Source organism: Diabrotica virgifera, chromosome 6 (genome assembly GCF_917563875.1).
Source record: "Diabrotica virgifera virgifera chromosome 6, PGI_DIABVI_V3a".
Taxonomy (NCBI): domain Eukaryota; kingdom Metazoa; phylum Arthropoda; class Insecta; order Coleoptera; family Chrysomelidae; genus Diabrotica; species Diabrotica virgifera.
Genome location: NC_065448.1, coordinates 135,496,237 through 135,519,364, shown reverse-complemented (window position 1 = coordinate 135,519,364; position 23,128 = coordinate 135,496,237). Strand labels below are relative to the sequence as shown.

The 23,128-nt window shown below is 34.2% G+C and overlaps 1 protein-coding gene across 1 annotated transcript in view; it reads right to left on the bottom strand.

The window, feature by feature from the left end:
- Positions 1 to 287: 287 nt before the first annotated feature.
- LOC114326229 (max dimerization protein 1-like) overlaps positions 288 to 23,128 on the bottom strand; it is a 45,677-nt gene continuing 22,836 nt past the window's right edge. The window contains exon 3 of the mRNA XM_028274530.2: positions 288 to 321. Within this exon, the coding sequence (XP_028130331.1) occupies positions 288 to 321 (34 nt within the window). The remainder of the gene's footprint in view (positions 322 to 23,128) is intronic.

Here is a 23,128-nt window from a genome sequence, read left to right as displayed (position 1 = left end):
TTGTCATTGTATGTAATTTTAATCAGCTGCATACTTTAAAATAGTTAAATACGCTTAAAAAATAAAAATACTTATCTGAGTCATCTCTAGCAGTTTAACCGGTTAATTGAGAACAAATCCAAAAATACTTTGTGCCATGGTCATGTTTTTCACTTTAACTCGAAAAATTTCAATAACTGGCCTATCACCGTAAGCGAACATTTCATTTTTGCGCGAGATCAAGTCAACATTTTTAACACTGCACTAAACAAATTCACTGATATTCCATCATGGCTAAAACATCTAACTCACCTATTTTTTTCCAATTCGTTATGAGATGTCCTAAAAAATAAAATTGGTGTTAGTAAGAAATACTTAATCTTAATATATTAAAAAATATATTTAAACATTGGCAAGGCTTACACAATTAATCTATATGTATTTCTTTTTCTTTCCTTTTTATAGCCTTGGCATAGACTGACAATTGAACAGACTATTTTGTTTTGTAATTTGTAGTCACAGATCTACAATCAGTGTCTGAGTCAGTAGCAAATATAAAGAAAAAAATGTAATAAACTTATTTTTTCTTTATTTTTTTTTTATTGTCTAAAGGAAGTTTTTAATTCCTGTGTTTGTCGGTCTGCTATAATAAAAAACTTTATTTGGCTTAAACATGTCGGCTGTTTGCCATTTTCAATAAGCTCCTATACAGAGTGAGTTTCACGTATGGAAAGCCTCAATTATCTCGGAAACGGCTTGGACGATTTTTATAGATTTTGGTGGGTATAGTGCTAATGCGGCAGATATTAGAGTCGTAATTACATTGTTGTCAGATCTTCCGTTTTCTGCAAATCTAATAAACTTTCTTATTTCAAATGGAACACTCTGTAGGTATATTTTTTGCGTTTTGAAGTCCTTAAGAGATACTGATTATTTTTCATGTAATATTCCCTATACATAAATGTCGCAATTTCGGAGTTATTGCTACATTTTTTTTTTTAATTTATAAACAAATTATAAAAAACAATTTCGGCCCAGGCAGACATTATTTTAGGTTCTTTGGATCATTGTTAACAAAAAAGGTCTGTTTAAATTTTTCTCTAAAGTTAATCGTTTATGAGTTATAAATAATTTAAAACTGAAAAATATCGATAAATGTCGATTTTCAAGGCTCAAAAACCCAAGTAAGGAATATTATTTTTGAAATCACGAAGTGCGTAAGTTCAAGTTCGAACTAAATTCAAGTATTTTATCAGTTACCGATAAGTAATTTGGGTATATTTCATTTTAAAAATTTTTTGTTTATTTGTAAATGCAGCCAGATCGCCCGTCCTCTCATTTCTTAATTTCAAAAATATTTTTTACTTTTTGTTTTTAAACCTTGAAAATCGTCATTTTTCGTTTTTTTTTTCAGTTTTAAATTGTTTATAACTCGAAAACGATTAACTCTAGAAAAAACTACAAAAGAGCTTTTTTGTTCCCAATGATCCAAGGAACCTAAAATATTGTATGCCCGGCCCGAAAAAATTGATTATAATTTAAAAAATGAATAACCATTTTCAATTTCGTTGCAAAACGAAAATACAGCCGAACCATATTCCAGTCCAATCAGAGAGTGCTGCAAGCACCTCTACCGGTTTCGAAACTTATTAGTCTCTCATCAGGAGGCACATATGCTGCTCTCCCTGATCCAACCAAAACAAAACCCCAGCGTGCAGTCCCGAATTGCAACGAACGAAATGGCATAGATGCCCTAGCGGCAACTGCTAGCAAAAGACTAAGTTTTCACTCTAATGGCATATAACATATCCCACCAGAATGAAAACAATGGGAACCTTCTCTGGTTACACCTCCGAGGCTTCTACAATTTGCAAGCCATACGGATGCTGAGACTAAGGAAGATGAGGGAATTCTACAATTTACAATTCACGTCACATCTGCTCAGCGCGGTAAAGTTCCAACGAGACTGGTTCCCTTCATACTCCACACAGAGTAAATGTAAATAAAAAAAAATAAAAAAAATAAAATGAATAACCATTTTCAATTTCGTTGCAAAACGAAAATACAGCCGAACCATATTCCAGTCCAATCAGAGAGTGCTGCAAGCACCTCTACCGGTTTCGAAACTTATTAGTCTCTCATCAGGAGGCACATATGCTGCTCTCCCTGATCCAACCAAAACAAAACCCCAGCGTGCAGTCCCGAATTGCAACGAACGAAATGGCATAGATGCCCTAGCGGCAACTGCTAGCAAAAGACTAAGTTTTCACTCTAATGGCATATAACATATCCCACCAAAATGAAAACAATGGGAACATTCTCTGGTTACACCTCCGAGGCTTCTACAATTTGCAAGCCATACGGATGCTGAGACTAAGGAAGATGAGGGAATTCTACAATTTACAATTCACGTCACATCTGCTCAGCGCGGTAAAGTTCCAACGTTCCTGATGAGAGACTAATAAGTTTCGAAACCGGTAGAGGTGCTTGCAGCACTCTCTGATTGGACTGGAATATGGTTCGGCTGTATTTTCGTTTTGCAACGAAATTGAAAATGGTTATTCATTTTTTATTTACATTTACTCTGTGTGGAGTATGAAGGGAACCAGTCTCGTTGGAACTTTACCGCGCTGAGCAGATGTGACGTGAATTGTAAATTGTAGAATTCCCTCATCTTCCTTAGTCTCAGCATCCGTATGGCTTGCAAATTGTAGAAGCCTCGGAGGTGTAACCAGAGAAGGTTCCCATTGTTTTCATTCTGGTGGGATATGTTATATGCCATTAAAGTGAAAACTTAGTCTTTTGTTAGCAGTTGTCACTAGGGCATCTATGCCATTTCGTTCGTTGCAATTCGGGACTGCACGCTGGGGTTTTGTTTTGGTTGGATCAGGGAGAGCAGCATATGTGCCTCCTGATGAGAGACTAATAAGTTTCGAAACCGGTAGAGGTGCTTGCAGCACTCTCTGATTGGACTGGAATATGGTTCGGCTGTATTTTCGTTTTGCAACGAAATTGAAAATGGTTATTCATTTTTTATTTACATTTACTCTGTGTGGAGTATGAAGGGAACCAGTCTCGTTGGAACTTTACCGCGCTGAGCAGATGTGACGTGAATTGTAAATTGTAGAATTCCCTCATCTTCCTTAGTCTCAGCATCCGTATGGCTTGCAAATTGTAGAAGCCTCGGAGGTGTAACCAGAGAAGGTTCCCATTGTTTTCATTCTGGTGGGATATGTTATATGCCATTAGAGTGAAAACTTAGTCTTTTGCTAGCAGTTGCCGCTAGGGCATCTATGCCATTTCGTTCGTTGCAATTCGGGACTGCACGCTGGGGTTTTGTTTTGGTTGGATCAGGGAGAGCAGCATATGTGCCTCCTGATGAGAGACTAATAAGTTTCGAAACCGGTAGAGGTGCTTGCAGCACTCTCTGATTGGACTGGAATATGGTTCGGCTGTATTTTCGTTTTGCAACGAAATTGAAAATGGTTATTCATTTTTTATTTACATTTACTCTGTGTGGAGTATGAAGGGAACCAGTCTCGTTGGAACTTTACCGCGCTGAGCAGATGTGACGTGAATTGTAAATTGTAGAATTCCCTCATCTTCCTTAGTCTCAGCATCCGTATGGCTTGCAAATTGTAGAAGCCTCGGAGGTGTAACCAGAGAAGGTTCCCATTGTTTTCATTCTGGTGGGATATGTTATATGCCATTAGAGTGAAAACTTAGTCTTTTGCTAGCAGTTGCCGCTAGGGCATCTATGCCATTTCGTTCGTTGCAATTCGGGACTGCACGCTGGGGTTTTGTTTTGGTTGGATCAGGGAGAGCAGCATATGTGCCTCCTAATGAGAGACTAATAAGTTTCGAAACCGGTAGAGGTGCTTGCAGCACTCTCTGATTGGACTGGAATATGGTTCGGCTGTATTTTCGTTTTGCAACGAAATTGAAAATGGTTATTCATTTTTTATTTACATTTACTCTGTGTGGAGTATGAAGGGAACCAGTCTCGTTGGAACTTTACCGCGCTGAGCAGATGTGACGTGAATTGTAAATTGTAGAATTCCCTCATCTTCCTTAGTCTCAGCATCCGTATGGCTTGCAAATTGTAGAAGCCTCGGAGGTGTAACCAGAGAAGGTTCCCATTGTTTTCATTCTGGTGGGATATGTTATATGCCATTAGAGTGAAAACTTAGTCTTTTGCTAGCAGTTGCCGCTAGGGCATCTATGCCATTTCGTTCGTTGCAATTCGGGACTGCACGCTGGGGTTTTGTTTTGGTTGGATCAGGGAGAGCAGCATATGTGCCTCCTGATGAGAGACTAATAAGTTTCGAAACCGGTAGAGGTGCTTGCAGCACTCTCTGATTGGACTGGAATATGGTTCGGATGTATTTTCGTTTTGCAACGAAATTGAAAATGGTTATTCATTTTTTATTTACATTTACTCTGTGTGGAGTATGAAGGGAACCAGTCTCGTTGGAACTTTACCGCGCTGAGCAGATGTGACGTGAATTGTAAATTGTAGAATTCCCTCATCTTCCTTAGTCTCAGCATCCGTATGGCTTGCAAATTGTAGAAGCCTCGGAGGTGTAACCAGAGAAGGTTCCCATTGTTTTCATTCTGGTGGGATATGTTATATGCCATTAGAGTGAAAACTTAGTCTTTTGCTAGCAGTTGCCGCTAGGGCATCTATGCCATTTCGTTCGTTGCAATTCGGGACTGCACGCTGGGGTTTTGTTTTGGTTGGATCAGGGAGAGCAGCATATGTGCCTCCTGATGAGAGACTAATAAGTTTCGAAACCAATAGAGGTGCTTGCAGCACTCTCTGATTGGACTGGAATATGGTTCGGCTGTATTTTCGTTTTGCAACGAAATTGAAAATGGTTATTCATTTTTTATTTACATTTACTCTGTGTGGAGTATGAAGGGAACCAGTCTCGTTGGAACTTTACCGCGCTGAGCAGATGTGACGTGAATTGTAAATTGTAGAATTCCCTCATCTTCCTTAGTCTCAGCATCCGTATGGCTTGCAAATTGTAGAAGCCTCGGAGGTGTAACCAGAGAAGGTTCAAATTGTTTTCATTCTGGTGGGATATGTTATATGCCATTAGAGTGAAAACTTAGTCTTTTGCTAGCAGTTGCCGCTAGGGCATCTATGCCATTTCGTTCGTTGCAATTCGGGACTGCACGCTGGGGTTTTGTTTTGGTTGGATCAGGGAGAGCAGCATATGTGCCTCCTAATGAGAGACTAATAAGTTTCGAAACCGGTAGAGGTGCTTGCAGCACTCTCTGATTGGACTGGAATATGGTTCGGCTGTATTTTCGTTTTGCAACGAAATTGAAAATGGTTATTCATTTTTTATTTACATTTACTCTGTGTGGAGTATGAAGGGAACCAGTCTCGTTGGAACTTTACCGCGCTGAGCAGATGTGACGTGAATTGTAAATTGTAGAATTCCCTCATCTTCCTTAGTCTCAGCATCCGTATGGCTTGCAAATTGTAGAAGCCTCGGAGGTGTAACCAGAGAAGGTTCCCATTGTTTTCATTCTGGTGGGATATGTTATATGCCATTAGAGTGAAAACTTAGTCTTTTGCTAGCAGTTGCCGCTAGGGCATCTATGCCATTTCGTTCGTTGCAATTCGGGACTGTACGCTGGGGTTTTGTTTTGGTTGGATCAGGGAGAGCAGCATATGTGCCTCCTGATGAGAGACTAATAAGTTTCGAAACCGGTAGAGGTGCTTGCAGCACTCTCTGATTGGACTGGAATATGGTTCGGCTGTATTTTCGTTTTGCAACGAAATTGAAAATGGTTATTCATTTTTTATTTACATTTACTCTGTGTGGAGTATGAAGGGAACCAGTCTCGTTGGAACTTTACCGCGCTGAGCAGATGTGACGTGAATTGTAAATTGTAGAATTCCCTCATCTTCCTTAGTCTCAGCATCCGTATGGCTTGCAAATTGTAGAAGCCTCGGAGGTGTAACCAGAGAAGGTTCCCATTGTTTTCATTCTGGTGGGATATGTTATATGCCATTAGAGTGAAAACTTAGTCTTTTGATTATAATTTGTTTATAAATTTTTTTTAATAAATGTTGTAATAACTCCGAAATTACGGAATTTAGGTATAGGGAATATTACACGAAAAATAATCAGTCTATCTTAAGGACTTCAAAACGCAAAAAACATACGAAATAAGAAAGTTCATTAGATTTACAGAAAAACGGAAGATCTGACAACAATGTAATTACGACTATAATATCGGCCGCATTAGAAGACTCTTGCCAAATAAAATCTATAAAAATTGTGCACTCCGTTTCCGGGATAACTGCGACTTTCTATACATAAAACTCACTGTGTATGTGACTATCTCCTGTGTATATTCATTTGGTCTACTAAGACCGTTTTGAGGTGTCTACGCCATATCGGCAGGGTCAACTATTTATCTTATCATTCTCGTACACCACCTCAAAGAAGTAAATTGTGAATTTTGCAAATTATAAAATATAACGTGTATGTGTATATCTATAATACGTTAAAAGTTTAATGCTTAATAATTAAAGTGCTTATTGAAAATGGCAGCCGAAAAGTTTAACCTTAACCTAAAATGCACTAAAAATAATTTTGTTGCACATACTATACATTCAAATAACTTTCTAAATTCTGAAACTGATTTCTTGTAGCATGTCTAAGTTATATAATAATATATCATGTTTATATGGAATTAAGCCACAAACAGTTGTAACAAAAATTACATTTTTAATTTTAACTATTTTTTGACGTTTACATTTCCACTCCGGAAATCTTTTTCAAAAAAGGCTATTTTAAAAAAATTTGCGAAAAGTGTAATTAAACAAATTGTTAAGCGGGTTATGTTTTTCAAAACTCTACAAACAGTAGTTAAAAATGCAATTGTGACATTTGTGATAGAATCCCATCATATAAACATTATATTTAATTTCTGATTTCTGTCTCTTTTGCACAGTGAGTCTTTATCTTTTACAAATCCCAGTCATCATGTCTTCATCATGAATCTCAGTCATGTACTTATTTAAGGTGTATTACTGCAATATCACTGCTGTACACTATCGTATACTTCTATTTTGCTGTTTTATCGTTTTTACATGTTACTTTAATTCTAAACGGTAATTGCTCTAGTTATTTTCAGCTCTACAAGAACAACTGCAACCGCTCGCTGGATAGTTTACACCTCAATTACATAATAGTATGATTTCGATTGTCTTAAAAATAAAAGAAAAATATAATTCGTTAATGGACTAGAACCCCATTGAAACTTATTATACGTATTAATATTACACACCATTATTAATAAATTTGTCAATTTAACACTATGTCGGTTAGGCCAGTATACTATTATGAACGGTTTATGAACACTTATTTATTTTAAACAATATTTATACATTAACCTATTTGTAAAAACTACATTGATGTAGATGTATACAAGACTAGTTCTCCTTTACTAGTGATAATGAAAAAATTACATCATAATGCAATTATTTGATAAGCTATGACCTTGATATGATATTGCAGGTTATAAAACAACAAATTAAGCAGGTTCTTAATTTTATTTTAGCGTATAAATGCCAAATCACGTAAAATAATATAAGACACAGCTTTTGCAAAATTCTTATATAAGAAATATTATGGGTAAAATAATAAAACAAATGTTTATATAGTCTGTTCGCTAAACTCAGACGCAACTTTCTAGATATTTTAGTCGGTAATTTTCCCAATTTTAGTAAAATTAGCAAAAAATAATTATTAAATAGTTAATAATCACCAAATAGTTACTAATTTTACCAATTTTTGCAAAATTGGCAAAAAACAAAAAAATTATCAACTAAAATATCTAGCCAGTTGCGTCTGAGTTTAGCGAACCGACTATACATCTTATGTACATCTTATATACAATTTGCGAGAATATGGAATAAATTCATTATTTCAGAAACAGACAGAATCTTGAAACACGTCAATTTAATTTTGAAATGATCATTGATTCACATTATCAAAAATCAATCTAATTCCAAACATACACCAGGGCATTTAGCACTAAACACATTGGAATAAATCGATTTTTAAATACAGCACCTAGAGATTTGCAACTTTTTGCATTGTGTTCAGGATGATGTCAGGAAAATACAAAGTCTACTATAGAAAAATGGGTGGAAATGCATAATTGCATATTAAGAGCACACAGTAGCGATCAACAGGTAGCAACAAACGCGGTCCAAGATTGCGATTATTTCCTTGAATAACTATATTTTTATTATATTTTAATAAAAATGTTGCCGGTGCAATTTGTTCTATATGGAGTACTCGAGCGAAGAAACCAACTGCGGTTAACGCGAGAGGAAAGCGAGTTCCTTCAAGATAGATGTGACCCATTTGGTTTAACAGATATAAGGTTTAGTGGTATTTTTCGCTTATAAAGAACTAGTTCAATTCCTTTTTGATGAGTTACAGGAACTTACGGAAGATAATGTAAGAGCATTACGAATTCATTATCAACAAAGAACAAATAATTCTTGTGGAATCAACAACAACGAACAACCCGCTTAGCGCTTGCGCTTGTGTACCACGTGAAAATGATCGACCAATCACTATCGAAAGCGAAACGAAAGGCAAGCCAAAAGTTATCGCTTTCGCTTTGTAATCGGCTTCGTGATCCGCTTCTCCGATTCTTCCCGAATGAGCTTACAGAATAGCAAACCGTCGAATAACGAACGTAATTGTTTCTCGTTGATCTTATAGAATCGGTCCAGTGATCTCAGAAATACCTAGTGCCAACGGTCACTGCTAAGCCACGCCATCTTCATGAGTTTCGAAGGTTTTCGGCTTTTAATCCAATACGCGATTAGACCCGACCACCGGACCACCTGGTGTCACAGGTCAGTACTAGGGCAAGTTATCTTCTGGAGTTTGGAGTGTTTTTGAGCACCAGGTGCACCGGGGGTCGGTTTTGATGGCGTATTCCTGTTCAACCACCCCAAAAACCCCCGACTAATATATTTGCATCAATTCAGTGCCGAAAACACTGGAAACTTCAGATGACGTGCCTAAGAAGTGAACCTAAGCACCAGGTTCTCCGGTTTTCCAGTTTTGATGACCTATTCGTCCTCGGCGATCCCAAAAACCCCCCAGTAATAAAATCTGGCTCTTAACCCTACGTTAGGCGCGCGGTTATTGCTGACGAGCTTAGTCGCGCGGTCTACGATTGTAGACCAATAGTTTTTTGTACTATGATACCGGATTTTAACAAAATTAACAAATTAATGGTTAATAGCATGTTTATTTATGTCCGTACTTTGATATTAGATTTGTTTTGTTCCTTGACATTTCTCATTTTGACAGTGGTAAAATTAAAAACGAGGTCATGATTTTTTGGGTCTTTATTGGCAAGTAAATGAAAATGGTCACAAAAATAAGCTCAATTTAGTAAAAAACACAAATATTTTTTATCTTTGAACTTCTAGAATGACCAATAGGGACGAATAATAAAGAATAGAACTAAAAATTAAAAAAAGAACAAAACTATTAAATGGTAAAAGTGGCACAATTTTAGTCCATCAAACATTCAGTGCAAATATCCCTGAGATGATCCTTGCATGCAAATTTGTCACATCTTTGGCATGCCGTTCTTGTTGACATATTGCAAATTCGTGCACAAATACAATATCGTCCCACGTAATTTGTTGAAATATTAGGGGGAGGGGGTACGACTTCTTGAACTCCGAGCAGTACGCGAGCTCGTCGTCTAAGTTCTTTTAGCAGGGAAGGTATAGTTGATCCATATTAAATTTGCGATTTGATTAGTTCCCACGCTAAAGTTATCAATGAAGTAGCTTCTTGAAACGTTTTCATTTATGTTTTAGCTATATATACACAGCAGGCTACATATTAGCTTAATATATATATAACTAAAAACTGGAACGCGCTTAGTCGCGCGGTCTACGGTTGTAGACCATTGCTCTTTGAATAATGGTAAAAAAATAATGCAAACAGATCGGCGAGGTTCAGCAAACTAAGTAGTAAGTAGGAAGTATTAGTGACAGCTACTAAGCGGGATGGGGGCGTATGTGCAGTTTTCTGCAATTAGCGACCACTTAAAGGAGAGTGGTCTACGATTGTAGACCGCGCCACTAACGGAGGCTTAATACCCTTATTTGGATATGTTTATGTACTTTTGAATGCAGTTTATGTATTTTTGAGTGCACCTTAAAATGCAACTACGGACGTCCACCCATTTTTTTATAGTAAACTTTTTTCTGAAATCACCCTGAACACAATGCAAAAAGTTGCAAGTCTCTAGGTGCTGTATTTAAAAATCGATTGATTTTGTGCTAAACGCCCTGGTCTATTAGCTCTGATGTATTGAGCCTTTCGATAGAAGGTACTCAACGAAATATTTTTCAGTTTTATATCAGTTTTTCACATTTTTTGATATGTAGTATGTAGAAATTGATTTACTGTGGTTTAATTGTTTTATTTTGTACAGTAGAGGTGACATAAAAGTTCACGTAGATGTCGCATTTTTCATCAATATTAAGCTGAAGTGATTTAATTTTGTCAGAGATTTTTTGTACGGAAAACAATAGAGAAAGCTATATATATTATTATTATATACGAATACTAGATCCATAAAACTTGGGTATTATTATTATTTTAATCAATACAATCGTAGCTTTGATATGTTCAGGATGTTATATTTGAATTCCATTTAAGCTTCACAACGAAACGCCATCTTTTTGTTTTCATTTCATTGTTGTTCTTTTATTGATAGAAACGTATTGAAATTTTGTTTATATGAATTCGGTAATGTAATGGATTTCTGCTGTTCAATAAAAAAACGTATAAAGGGCACAATATTCTCAATTCAAACAATTAACAGATTATATAATATATGTTATAGTCAAAGCCCGAATTTCAGGCACTCCTAGGTTTGACTAGGCAATCCTCAGGTCTGGGTCTGACTGACGGTCTTAGTCAAAGCCCGAAATAAATTACAGTTTCGACCTTTGACTAGTGAAACCTAGGAGAGACTAAGTTGGTCAGGCAAAGGTCGAAATTTAATTTTATAAAATCGGCTATTAAAGCTATCGGCTATTAAATCAGCTATTAAAATGTCGTAATTTGTCAGATGAGCTTTAAAACGTCATTTTTTAATTTTAATGTTTATTATATTTTAATTGTCGTAATTAAAATAAAAAAAATAGTGTTTATTCTCACATGTTGAAGCATTATGGCATTTAGAGTTGAACAATACGTTAGACCTTTTACACTTACGTAATTTGAAAGAGCATTTCTTATTGCAGTAGCATTTTATAAATTCTTGTCCTCCAAATTTAGAATCTTTTGTACTAAGTTCTCTTAGAGACAAAGACAGTTTAACGTCTGGAACATCTTCGAAATTAGGAAATTTCTCTTTGCTTTCTCTTATTTAATTTCTTGAAAAAAGTGTTTTTATTGTTCCGTATTTCGTACCACCTCTATATAAACCATCAATTGTTTTATCTTGTATCGTCGCCTCACAGCAACAGTAGGATATGTTCATATCCTACTGTTGCACGAGTGCACCGATCAACCAGTTAAGTGATATTGGACCGATGCGATGTGTGTGTATATACGCATATACGGTGCACTTGTGCAACAGTAGGAGGTTGCTTTGAGGCGACGGTATGCTACTCAAAATATTTCGAGCATCCTCTTCGGCTCTATCAAAGATGTTGATAGGTATTGTTACAGTTTTTCCGAACGAAATTGGAGGAAATTTTTTTTTCACTTAATTGTTTCATAGCTTTAGCCTGGGCATGAAGTCCTTCAATTGCATTTCCTTTATTTATTTTAATCTTTTCTGTCAGTGCACAACCCATGCTCGAACGCGTGCCAAGGAGATGCTCGAAATATTTTGGGTATCATACAAAATAAAACAATAATTGACGGTTTATATAGAGTTGGTACGAAATACCGAACAATAAACACACTTTTTTCAAGAAATCAAATAAGAGAATGCAAAGAGAGTTTTCCTAATTTCGAAGATGTTCCAGACGTTAAGCTGTCTCTAAGAGAAATTAGTACAAAAGATTCTAAATTTGGAGGACAAGGATTTATAAAATACCACTGCAATAATAAGTGCGCTTCAAAACCATGTAATTGTAAAAGGTCTAACGTATTGTGCAACTCTAAGTCTCTAAATGCCATAATGCCTCAACATGCGAGAATAAACACTAATTTTTTACAGGTATTTTTTAACACGTATTTTAATTACGACAGTATAAAAATAATAAACATTACAATTAAAAAATGACGTTCTATTAAATCTAATCTAACAAATTACGACATTTTAATAGCTGATCGGGGTTTGACTAGTCAAACCTCGATTTCGTAAAATTAAATTTCGACCTTTGCCTGACCAACGTAGTCTCTCCTAGGTTTGACCAGTCAAAGGCCTAAAATGTAGTTTATTTCGGGCTTTGACTAAGACCGTCGCGTCAGTCAGACCTGAGGATTGCCTAGTCAAACCTAGGAGTGCCTGAAATTCGGGCTTTGACTGTAACATATATATTATATCGGTTTTATAGCGTTCTACGCCTTTCCGTTCCTAATCGCCACTCCTTTCTATTGTGGCAGTCTTCCTCTCTTAAGTTTCTTTCCGACATCGCCTTGGAGATGCCCTTTATCCATGTAGATGCTAGTCTTCCTCGTTTGAGTTTTTCTGTGGGGGTCCATCTTAACACTTTTTTGGAGATTCTACTATCCTCGATTCGTCTTACGTATCCGTACCATACTAGCTGTTGTCTTTCGATGTTATCTACGATTGTTCTTTCTACTTCCATGTGTTGTCTAATGTCGTCGTTTCTTATGTGTTCTAGTCTAGATCTTCTTGTTGACCTTCTCCAAAAATCCATCTCAGTGGCTAATAATTTATCTTTGTACTTGTTGGTTAATTGCCAGAGTTCAGCTCCATAGGTTAACACTGATTTTAGTTTTGTGTTGTAAATTCGTCATTTATTTTCTGTTCTTATATATTTTGCCACAGTACCGAATTCAGGGCTCCCATCCCCTGTTTTCCCTTTACTATCCTTTCTTTAATATTCTCTTCGTTCGTCCTGTACTAGTTAGTTTTAATCCCAGTATATGTATTCATTGCAGCTTATAATTTTCTCTTGTACCAGGTTCAGGTTCTCCATTTCTTCCCTTCCTAGGCATAGATATGGTGTTTTTTTTGTATTTACCTCCAGACCCCATTTTCTATATTCTTCTATTAGTTTCCTTGCCACATATTCAAGATCTTCCTTGTCCTATGCAATTACAATTTGGTTATCTGCATAGTAGTTCTGTTGCCAGGAGGTACAACGGCCTCCTTAATTCAGATGGACTTACCCAAGTTTTTTATGTATTTTGACCCGTAGAACACGAATTTTTTGGGTAACGGTTGATCCGGATGTCGATAAGATTGTTATAAACAAAGAACTTGAGGAATTACATAACAGTAATTTTTCGCAAAACAAAACTTTTTTTGTATTTTTTGGGTGATTTTAAGCAGAAAATGTCCTTACAAGTTTTTTCGTAGGATGCATAGTTTTGGAGATAAACGCGGTTGAACTTTCAAAAAATTGCAATTTTTGAACCCGAATAATTTTTGATTAAAAAATAAAATAGCAATTCTGCTTACTGCATTGGAAAGTACAAGTCAAATTTTATCGGTTTTGATTATTTGCATTGCTAAAAATTATTTTTTTTATTGTTAAACAAAGCTATAAACACATAGTGTTTCCCGTGTCAATGCATGCGTTTTAATGTACGTAATCTACGTAGAAATTGTCTGTATGCGAGCCTACTCGTTCGATTTTAAATGAGAAATGCATTGAAAACATCATTCAAGCACTATGTGTTTATAGCTTTGTTTAACATTAAAAGAATTAATTTTTATCAATGAAAAGAATCAAAACCGATAGAATTTGACTTGAACTTTCAAATGCAGTAAGTAGAATTGCTATTTTATTTTTTAATCAAAAGTTATTCGAGTTCAAAAATTGCAATTTTTCGATTTTTTTAAAGTTCAATCGCGTTTATGTCGAAAACTATGCATCCTACGAAAAACTTGTAACAACATTTTTTGCTTAGAATGACCCAAAACATACAAAAAAAGTTTTGTTTTGCGAAAAATCGCTGTTATATGATTCCTCAAGTTCTTTGTTTATAACAATCTCATCGACATCCGGATCAACTGTTACCCAAAAAATTCATGTTCTACGGGTCAAAATACATAAAAAAAATTAATTTAAATTTGGGTAAGTCCATCTGAATAAAGGAGACCGTTGTACCACATCCCGCGTATATAGTGCAGCGTGTAGAGTATCGTATCTCCAATCGGTAGTCCCATTCCATTGCACTTCTTCCTCCATTGTCTAAAGGTTTCATGAATATATATATATATATATATATATATATATATATATATAAACATGTAAGTATTGAATAATACTGGCGATATACAGCATCCTTGCCTACGCACTTTAGTGGCCAGGAAACCATTTGATATTTTATTTCCGCTTTTAATTTTGGATGTCGAGTTTCTATACAGTTTTTTGAGTGCCTGTATAATAGATACATTTATGCTGGTCTTTTCTAGTACTTTCCATCATCTATTAATTTGGACCGTGTCATATGCCTTCGTTAGATCTACCATGAGTAAATGCAACCCTTGGGCTCTTGACAGCCTTTTTTCTATTACTTCAGTTATATACAGAAAATGTTGTCTATTGTAGATCTACCTGCTCTAAAGCCACTTTGTTTCTCTGATTCGTATGGATGGTACTCTTCACATATTAGATCTTTTAGAATTCTTCCGTACAGTCGACTTAGTGTGTTAGTTACGGTAATACCTCTGTAGTTATTTGGATCTTGTTTACTACCTTTCTTATGTATAGATGTTATCCATCCTTCTATCAATGTCTGTGGTACTGGTTCTCCATTTAAAAATCTGTTAATTAACGTTGTTATTATTTTAGCCAATTTGTCAGTACCATTTTTAAGTAGTTCTGCAGGTATTTCTTTAGGCCCTGGGGCGCGACCGTTTTTTTTAATTAACATATTAACAGTTAACAGATTGAGATGGCATATATTATTATTTTCACAATTATTATCATCAAAGCTATCCGAGTAAAAAATTACGTATGTCTTGTTTTAATGTGAATTTATATCATTGGTTAATAAAATAATTTTGTTTAACATTATAAAACATAAAAATATCAGCTAAAATCTTTAACACAAAACTTTTTTCAAAAATCAAAAAATTTGACAAAATTTTGAGTAACAATAATAAATAAAATCAAAGAAGTGTGTATATGTCCACCGCCAACATCTCTACATAACGTAACTCTTCTTCTTATTGAGTATATAACATTGTTTAGGACCTACGGAGTATTATTTAATTCTTCATTATGATTCTGTAATTTTTAGGACGCACGGAGTTTTAATTAATTCTTCAATATGATTTTCTATTATTTGTCTAAGATCTTCCAAATCCGCTACAGGAATTTTAAAAATCGAATTTTTTAAATGTGACCACAGAAAAAAATCGCAGGGTGTCCAATGACTGGGTCGAGGGGGAATATAATAGACGTGTTTTAAGTTATGACCCTCCTTTTGAAAAAGTCCATAATAAAATTCAAATTTTGTAGCGTTGTATGAATTCGTGCCCCGTCTTGCTGAAAACATCCTTCTATTAATTCATCATCCATCAATTGATTTATAAATGGAGTTAACATTTATTGAAAGTATCTTTCAGCATTTAGAATCCCTTCGATATATGGGTCCTACAATTAAGTCGCTTGCTTAAAGCAGCCCAAACTCAAAGATTCTGTGGATATAAAGGCATTTCAATAAAAATAATATTCTAAGAATTTGTATACCCAGAAAGATGAAATCAACATTCGTCAATAAAGAAGGTTTTGCCTAATACATTATCATTACTATTGAAATTGTTCAGAAACCAATTACAGAAGGCTAACCTTTGGAGATGTCGCTTAGGGTGATTTCGTGGAAAGCTTGTAAACGATATGCATGAAAATGTAAATCTTGCTTAAGAATACGCTGGCAAGTTCCATATTATGAAAGATCTACCTATTGATGTAAATGCCGAATTAATGAATATAGTTGATCTACAATGACTGTTCTGACCTGTTAGATATTTTCTTCAGTTCGAACTTTAGGCCTGCCTGTCTCTGGCTTGTGAGTATGCTTCCCGTTTCTCTATAACCAACTACAAAGCAACGAATAGTTCTGCAAAAGACGTCATAATGAACCGAAATATTGGGAAATTCTGAACAAAATCGTGTCAAAAGCATCTCGGTTGGATTAAACCCATTCTCCGTAAATTATTTGGCTATTTGTAAGATACATTTCGAGCATATATCGCTTTTGTTCATCCGTGAAAGCCATTTTTAATAATAATTTTGTTTACTAACACTTGAAAAGTCAAAGTTGACCTAAACTGACAAGTATATCTGTATTAATGATAGACATTCGCTTTATAGCTATCTCTGTCCTTCATTGCCCACTATGATGACAATAATTTTGGATCAGTGGTTACACAATCAATCAAAACCTAACTTTTATATCGATTTATGTCTGTTATCGACATAAATAAAAAATATTGATATACTTACATAATTATTTTGAGTATTTGCAGAGTTCAGAAAGGATAATGATACGATACTTGTTTGGAGTAGCTAGGTATATTACAATTAAGTATTTATTTTGTTAAATTCCACTAATAATGGGAACAATAGGTGCTTGCCAGACTAATGAGCTGTATTGCATAAAAATAAGTGATTTACAAGGCCTTGGATCGCATTTTTTAGTAAATTAGAGACATATAAAACACACAGAAATAAAAAGACAAAAATACATAACTATTGTAAAAATTTAAATGTATACATAAAACAATACAGTAGTCGTTTAACTCTTGTTACTAGCAGACTATGATCGTTATGGTATGTAAGCATATTCTTCCCTACTTAGTTGTTGTTTTTCTGTTGCAAGTAGTGTACCATACATAGTGAACTAGATTCTAAGAAGTAAACTTAGACTTGAACATCAATGCACTGCATGAGAGACTAGATACAAAACAACAACAAAAGAAACAGGGAAGAGAACAACTCTTCAGAAATATGGCTCCACTGTTTTTAAATGTTTGAATAAAAAACACTTGGTTTATGTTATTCACAAAACAAACAGAACAGTGCAAATATTATTAACATAAAAGATAGTAAAATTCATTTTATTTAAATATATTTAAATATCAAATATCAAGGGAGAGGAAACAAGTACTCGTACCCACAAAACAGTCAGAATATTTGATAGTTCGAGGGTAAAATCACCACCCTCTGATTGTTTCAATGCCTCCCACTTTTTCAGGTAAATATTTTCATACATGAAATGCCTCCCAGGTACAATCGAAATGCCTCCGGTTTGTTAAACATTTAGGCTGATGTTTTGTCTACTTAATCTCTGTATAATGAGACAATGTTGCCAAATCATAATTTAAATAGGTAGGTACATACTAAAATGTACATAAAATATGGTAACATAAATATTTTACAGTATGACATATTTCTTTTTAGAAAAGAAACTTGTTCCGACAATCTAATAGCCAGCTTTTCTGGATAATTTCAATTCCGATTCTTATCTCTTCTTAACGATTCCATGAATAGGTACTTTTACCTTAATCTTTTTGTTTGTTTATATTATACTAAGTATGTACTAATGTACTAAAAAAACCTGCAAAGCATTTGTGAAAACACAGGGATGTGAAAATACGATAATTGAATCAATATTAGATCATAACCACGAGAAGTTGTCTGCCGAAGTTTACAATAGAAAAGCCGTAAGCAATCCAATAAAAAGAGCAGCCGTGGAAGATCTCAGCGAAAAACCAATGAAGCTCATCTGTAAAGAACTTAAGAAGACAAATATAGAGACATTTACTATCAATGATATCAATAAGGTGAGACAAAATTTATATTATGCTAGAACCACTAATTCTTTAATTAAACTTCCCAAAAATATATCTGAATTTCATCAAGCTCTTGATTTACCTTCTATTATTACAAATAGAAATGAAAATTTTATAATTAAAAAGACAAAGATAATCATATTGTTATATTAATATTCTTTTCAAATCTTCGTTTTCTTTCGACTGTTTCCAATTGGTATGTTGACGGAACTTTTGAATACTGTCCTCGTTCTTTCACTCAATTATTTAGTATACATGTCTTGAAAAATGGACATTATATTCCTCTTGTCTTTTGTTTACTTCAAGATAAAAAGTCGTCTTCATATTATCTCGCTTTTAAATATATCATAGAAGAATGTTTTACAATTAATTGTCCTCTATCCTCTAAAGTAACAACTTCAGACTTTGAAATTTCCATTCATAATGGTATTCGTATAGCATTTCCTGAAGCAGATCTTCATGGATGTCGTTTTCATTTGGGACGGGCATGGTATAGCTAAAGGTTCAAGCACTGGGATTAGCTCCAGAATACCAGAAAAAAGGTGATAACTCAACCGAAATTACGCATTTTCTTTTTTATATTTTTGGTCTTTCATTCTTATATCCTGAAGTTCTTAGCAATTTTTTTGCTATAAATTTGGCAGAAATTAAACCAGTCGATGAAAGAGTCACCCAATTTTGTGATTATCTTGTTGATAATTACATATCTGAAAATTCAACATTTCCTCCACATCTTTGGGCTGAGCACTCTTCATCCTTACAAAGAACCACAAACCCATGCGAAAGTGTTCATTTCAAGTATAATTCTTCTTTCTACTTCCCTCATTCCAACATTAATAATTTTATTGATATAATTTTACAATTTCAAATAAATACCTATATTAAAATGAATTATGTTTCGACACCAAATAAAATGTTGCCGAAAGTAAAGCAAAAATAAATTTTCTAAATGAAAAAATTTTAGAATTAAGAGAATGTAAAATAAATAGATTAGAATTTGTCAAAGTAGTATCATATAAATTTAGGAAAAATATTTTGTAATTTTATATTTCTTTACACATTTTGTAATATTTTCCAAATAAGTTTTTTGTGATGTTATTTTTAATAAATCTATAAAATATGTACTTATTATGTTTTTGTATTTTCTGTTATAGTTATTAAGGTACCAAGGGTATTATAAGGATAATAACGCTTGAGGTCAATGGTGTATATACCGAGGGTCTTTGGTCCGAGGGAGATACGTTGACCGAAAGCGTTATTATCTATAATACCCGCGGTGCCCTCTAACGTTTAATGTCCGACTAAATTATTTTTTATATGCAAAAAATTTGAGTAAATTTTGAATTAATTAGTTTTAAAATAAGTACATTTACCAGCAATAGTCGTAACGTAATTGTGGTAACCATAGTTTTACTTAGGTTGTTATTTGTCAACTTGACAGTATATAACTAGCCATTTAAATTTAATGCCCTAGAGCAGCGGTTCTCAATCTGTGGTACATGTACCACTGGTGGTACATTTCATTTTTTGAGGTGGTACACAAAACGCAAAAACAGCCAAAATCAGCACCACTATTATAGTTAATTAGATCACCTAGTTAGATATGTATTTCAGTTAGGTGGTACCAAAAATAATAAAAAGTATTTGGTGGTACATGACACAAAAAGATTGAGAACCGCTGCCCTAGAGCGTTATGGTGTTGTTTTTAAAAATAACGCCCTAGGGCATTATATCATACTTAACTGACTTCGAAATCATGTCATTATTTGTCAAATAATATACCAGTCGGACATTAAATTATTAATGTCCGACTGGTTTATTATTTGACAAATAATGACATTATTGCGAAGTCTATTAAGTACGATATAACGCCAAAGGGCGTGTTATTAAAAAATAACGCCCTACGGCCTATTAAATTTAAATAACGAGTTAAATACTGTCAAGTTGACAAATAAAACTCTAAGTAAAACTATGGTTACCACAATTACATTACGACTATTTCTGGTAAATGTACTTATTTGAAAACTAATTAATTCAAAATTCATGCACATTTTTTGCATATAGAGAATAATTTAGTCGGACATTAAACGTTGAAGGCACCACGAGTATTATAATAATAACCCTTTCGGTCAACGTATATACCTCGGGCCGAAGGACCTCGGTCTATACACCAAAGACCTCAAGCGTTATTATGCTTATAATACTCTTGGTACCTTAATAACTATAATAACAAAAAAAAATGGTTATTATAAAATATATTATAATGGTTAGAAAACTAATTGTATATTATGTATAAGTAGTTAGTTGAAATTTATAAATACCGCCTAGTGTGAATAATGTTTAATACATAAAGGTTGAAAATTAAATAACAAAATACCAATTTTGCCAAAAATTTAAAAAGGGACGAAGATGTGGCAACGTTTCACCTTCACATAAAGATTAGAAGCATGTAATTTATTTAAAGCTTGGGAGGCAATTCATATGTGACCATTTTAGCGGCAGGTAAGATACCCTTTTTCGGGAGGCATTTCATATGCGGCCTGAAAAACATAACCTACTAACAGACGTTGAGATACAATAAGCATTTCTTTGTAAAGACAATTAAGTAAACTTTAATAAGTAACAAGACATTTACTCAACACACACTACAAACTCACAAATACTAATATTCGTATTCGCATTCGCATTCACGTAGCGATTCGCGAAATTTGTGCGATTGTTTTGCGAATATGAATACCTCAGAAGAAAACGTAATTTGAAGATAATATTACGTCAATAAAATCAAAATCTATTCACTTCTCACCTTTTTTTAAGAAAGGTTACTTAACCTCGTAGAATCACATTAAGAATCAACCTTCACCCTTTATATTATTTTAATATTTGGTAGATATTATGTAATAAAGATTTAGATGTTAATGTTGTTCTGAAGCTGTTTCCTTGTGGCATTTTTATGATTAACTATTTAGATGGAAAATACGCCACAATTAAATTGAAAACATAATTTTATTAGCGTTTCGACGCCCAAAGATTTAGATTGATTTACACTAAATATCAATTAAATTCTGATTGTAAATTTAGAAAACATTACAAAACGAGAATCAAATTTAAAAAAGAAAACTGAATATTCGCATTCGCATCCGCATTCGCGAATGTCGGTATAAGACATTAAAATTCGCATTCGTCTTCGCGAATGTTCAAAAAATGACATTCGTTACATCCTTTGTCTGACTCTAGAAATACGTACTCTATGAGTACGTCCAAGGAGCACGCTGGTTTTGTGCGAATAATCCTAATGAGTTATCCTTCGTATTTAAACCGGCCTGTCCAAAGTGCACTTGCGCGCTGACAACTGAATACAGTGGTTATTCGCACACGGACTAGGCGCTGACTCCGAAAACCAGCGTGCACCTAGATGTGCCTGCCGTATTGGGACTGGCTGAATGACTAATGTCGATGCCATAAAAAAACCTACTACAAAGGGCTTATTGGTTATACATTTAATATCTTTTTGAAAATTATTTCCGAAATGGACATCAAAACGTCGAACATTAGTTAGTAGACAAGGCGAAAACGGTGGGTTCTTTGGAGAAAATATTCTCATACATTTTTTTTTCGTGAGATATTCCAGAATAAGATTCAAAAAGTCGCCCACGCGAAAAGTGGTCCAAATTTTTTTTAACATTTTTTTTAATCAAATTGCAAAAATCAATATTTTCGGCTTGGACAAATTTTTTTACGTTTTTTGGACCATTCTGGATAAAAAAGGTCTCTTATAATTTTTCTCTAAAGTTGATCGTTTTCAAAGTAAAAGCATTTTAAAATTGTAAAAAAAAACGAAAAATGGCTATTTTCAAGGCTTAATAACTCGGTTAAAAGTAATTACTATGAAAGTCAGAAAGTGACTAAATCAAATTTTAAAGCCCCTCCTACAAGATCCTGAAGAAATTTTTATCATTATTTGATTACTAAATTGTTATTTTTAAGTAATAATAATGAGCGCCATGCACGTTTTAGGCGGCCGTCCATGATGAGTGCGAAAGAGATGCCATTCAGGCAGTCCAATGGCGCATCTCACTCGCACTCACATTTGCAGCCGCGTCAATACGATATTACCGCTCATTATGAATAAATAAAAATAACAGCTTAGTAATAAATTAATGACATAAATTTCTTCAGGATCATGTAGGGGAGGCTTTAAATTTGATTTAACCACTTTCTGACTTTCACAATATTAATTTTTAACCGAGTTATTAAGTCTTAAAAAGGGCCATTTTCGCGTTTTTCAAATTTTAAATTGCTTATAACTCGAACACGATCAATTTTATAGAAAAATTAAAAGAGACTTTTTTTGTCTGGAATGGTCCGGAGAATCTAAAAAAAATTGTCCGAGTCGAATATATTGATTTTAGCAATTTGATTTAAAAAATTGTTAGAAAAAAATTGGACCACTTTTCGCGTGGGCGACTTCTTGCACCTTATTCTAGGGTGTCTCACGAATGTGATTATGCAAAAAAATTTCATGGGAATATTTTTTCCAACGAACCTGCCGTTTTCGCCTTGTCTATAGTTAAAAATGTCATTTTCATTATAATCAATTGAGTAGCCGTTTGTCAAAACCTGATATGTCCACTTTCGATATTTTTCAGAAGAGCAAATTCAAATATCCACGATGTCCATAAAATCACAGTTTAAGGAATATCACATTTGGTTTTGAGTTTAATGTTAATACCTACAGCTATTTATGTGAGTTGACATATAAGAAAAAATATAATTTTATGGCCGTCGTGGAAATTTGAATTTGCTCTCCTGAAAAGTACCAAAAATTGACATACATATCTGCTTTTGGCAAACGACCACTGAATTGTGTTTTAATATTTAAACATATTTAAAATAGATATGCCAAAAGAAAGCAGTTTCAGAACATTTTTAAGTCGTTAAAGTTGACACCAAACCAAATATATGTTATCGAAATATCGTATGTCTGCAACACAATCTATTTTTTTTTTACTTTTGACAAGAAAAATTTCTTGATCATTTTGAAAAGTGCATCGGCAAACTTGCCAAAGATATTGAAGTATTTTAATTGGATGTGATGAACAAGAGCCATATCGTTAAT